This window comes from Saccostrea cucullata, unplaced genomic scaffold (genome assembly GCF_032062105.1).
Source record: "Saccostrea cucullata isolate Sc308-1 unplaced genomic scaffold, CSIRO_AGI_Scuc_v1 ctg18891, whole genome shotgun sequence".
Taxonomy (NCBI): Eukaryota; Metazoa; Mollusca; class Bivalvia; order Ostreida; family Ostreidae; genus Saccostrea; species Saccostrea cuccullata.
In genome coordinates this window covers 1-2689 of record NW_026938956.1, presented here as the reverse complement: position 1 = coordinate 2689, position 2689 = coordinate 1, and the positions used below count along the sequence as shown (strand labels likewise).

The 2689-nt window shown below is 39.7% G+C and overlaps 1 protein-coding gene across 1 annotated transcript; it reads left to right on the top strand.

Moving 5' to 3' along the window:
- Positions 1 to 1205: 1205 nt before the first annotated feature.
- LOC134251942 (uncharacterized) lies at positions 1206 to 1877 on the top strand (the record flags this gene model as incomplete). The annotated part of the gene is made up of 1 exon (XM_062734358.1): positions 1206 to 1877. A coding segment is annotated over exon 1 (672 nt), but the record flags the coding sequence as incomplete, so codon positions are not given.
- Between the last annotated feature and the right edge of the window lie 812 nt (positions 1878 to 2689).

The window sequence follows — 2689 nt, the reverse complement described above, 5'->3', positions numbered from 1 at the left end:
GAAGCATCAAGGCAAGACCGTGTTGTATTTTCAGGTAAGGAACAAGATAAAGGAAGTAATCAACCCTGAAGAGGTAGTTAGGATGCTTGAAGTGGATTTCAGTGAGAACCTAAGCAGTTCAAAACATGTTTCCTACGAAGACAGAAAATTTCTGGATATCATGGAAAAGGGGATTCATAAGTGTGATGGACATTATGAAATGCCATTGCCTTTCCGAGAAGCAATGCCATACCTGAGCAATAATAGAGACATGGCATTTCAGCGACTTCAAGGCTTGCGGAAACGACTTGAGAAAGACGCAAAGTATAGCGAGCATTACGTTTCCTTCATGAAAGAGCTGATATCAAATGGTTTTGCAGAGAGAGTACCGAAGACGGAAATTGGTGTGGATAGTGGTCAAGAGTGGTATATCCCACATCATGGTGTATATCATCCGCAAAAACCAGGAAAGCTGCGTGTAGTCTTCGATTGCAGTGCAAGGTATATGGGACAGTCATTGAATGATCATTTGCTGCAAGGACCTGACATGATGAATATGCTTTTTGGAGTTTTGTGTAGATTTCGCAAAGAGCCAGTGGCCTTTGTTTGTGATATTGAGCAGATGTTTCATCAGTTCAAGGTGAATGTTGAACATAGAAATTACCTACGATTCTTGTGGTGGGATGATGGCAATTTTGATAAAGAGCCTACTACTTACCGAATGACTGTACATTATTTGGAGCAGTATCTTCTCCAGGATGCGGCAACTTTGGCCTGAGACAAGCTGCCACAGACGGAGAGCTTCAGTTCGGGTCTGATGTTGGGAACTTCATCAAACGAGACTTCTATGTTGACGACGGACTGAAGTAGGTAGCTACTCCAGAGGAAGCCATTAGTATCATATAGAGAGAAGCAAAGAGTTGTGCAGCAGAAGTGGTTTGAAGTTACACAAGTTCCTCTCAAACTCGAAGGAAGTTTTGGAGAGCATTCCCGTTGAAGAAAGAGCAAAGGGACTAGCGGATATTGACATACACCATGACAAGCTTCCCATGGAAAGAACTTTATGTATACAGTGGTGTATTCAGACAGACGTATTTCAGTTCAAGATTACACTGAGAGACCGTCCTCTTACTAGACGAGGGGTTTTGTCAACCTTGAGTTCCGTATTTGACCCCCTTGGATTCATAGCACCTTTCGTCCTAGTTGGGAAACAAATCTTGCAGGAAATGTGTAGAAACCAGACAGATTGGGATAGCCCTCTTCCAGAGAACTTGAGACCTAGATGGAGATGTTGGAGAAATGATCTTGAGCAGCTTGGTTCCTTGGAAATCAAGAGATGTCTAAAACTGGAGAACTTTGGGGATGTTGTTGTAGCTGAGCTACACCATTTCTCAGATGCGAGCACTATTGGGTATGGCCAGTGCTCATATCTTCGTCTCATCGATGACAAGCAGCAAGTACACTGCTCCTTAGTTATGGCAAAATCCAGGGTCACGCCACTCAAGCCCGTAACCGTACCTCGTTTGGAACTTACTGCTGCGCTCATTTCTGTTAAGGTCAGCTCCCAACTTCTAGAAGAGCTTGAAATCAGTAATATTGTTGAATGGTTCTGGACAGATAGCACTGTTGTTCTTGGATACATTGCTAATGATTCCCGACGATTTCATGTTTTTGTTGCCAACAGACTTCAACAGATTCGTGATCACACAGAACCATATCAGTGGAACTATATCAGTTCAGCAGAGAATCCAGCAGACATGGCATCACGTGGTGTTACAGCTGATGAGTTACGAAAGAGGAAAGAATGGTTCAGAGGACCCAAGTTTCTATGGGAGTCCAGTTTACCATTTACTGGTCAGCCTGTCAGCAAGCCAACTATATCTGACGATGACTCAGAGGTTAAGCGTTGCCAGGTGCAGGGTTCTCCATCATTTGAAATGTTACTGTGTTGCAGAGTCAACGCAAAGAACTCAAATTTCGCGGTATTTTCGCAATCAAATTCGCAACTGAATCACTATTTGTGAAAATACATGAACACACTTATTTAAAAATCGCTAAATAAATTAGTTACACAAATGTTATGGTCGTTCGTACATATTGATAAAAGTAAAACACGTTCTGAAAAGCAAGGAAATTCTGACCGATGCAGTGGTATTACTTAACATTTTTGAAAGTAAAATTGCCGTGATTATTTTTCAGTTTATCTTGATCGAGTTATCGCATTACAAAAAAAGAAGAAACTTCAGAACGGTAAACTATTTTAAGAGTTCCTTGAACAAAATTTTAAGCAATTTATTTACATCAATTAAATGGCTAATTAAATCGATCGATACGATGTTATGTCTAGATTATATTGCTAAAATTATTCTAGAGCCATGGCTCTATAGAAAAGACATATTTATTTATTTTTTTAAAATTATACAATGTATTTTATTGCAACTACCAATTAACCCTCATATGGAAGTGTGAAAACAAATTATTTGTCTTTGTTCCGTCATGCGTTAAGTCCGGCGAGGGTCTAGGAGATAATTAATTATACAAGGTGAAGACCTAGTGTTTAAGTGCTCTAACTTTTATAATTGAAAGACGATATAATTGTTTGATTAAAGTCTCAGTTAGAGAGAATTTGTGTGTTTAGATTTTCTAATTATCACAGATCTTACTGTGTCGGCAAATTTTTACTGTGTTGCAAGCATAAAATTTGAATCGT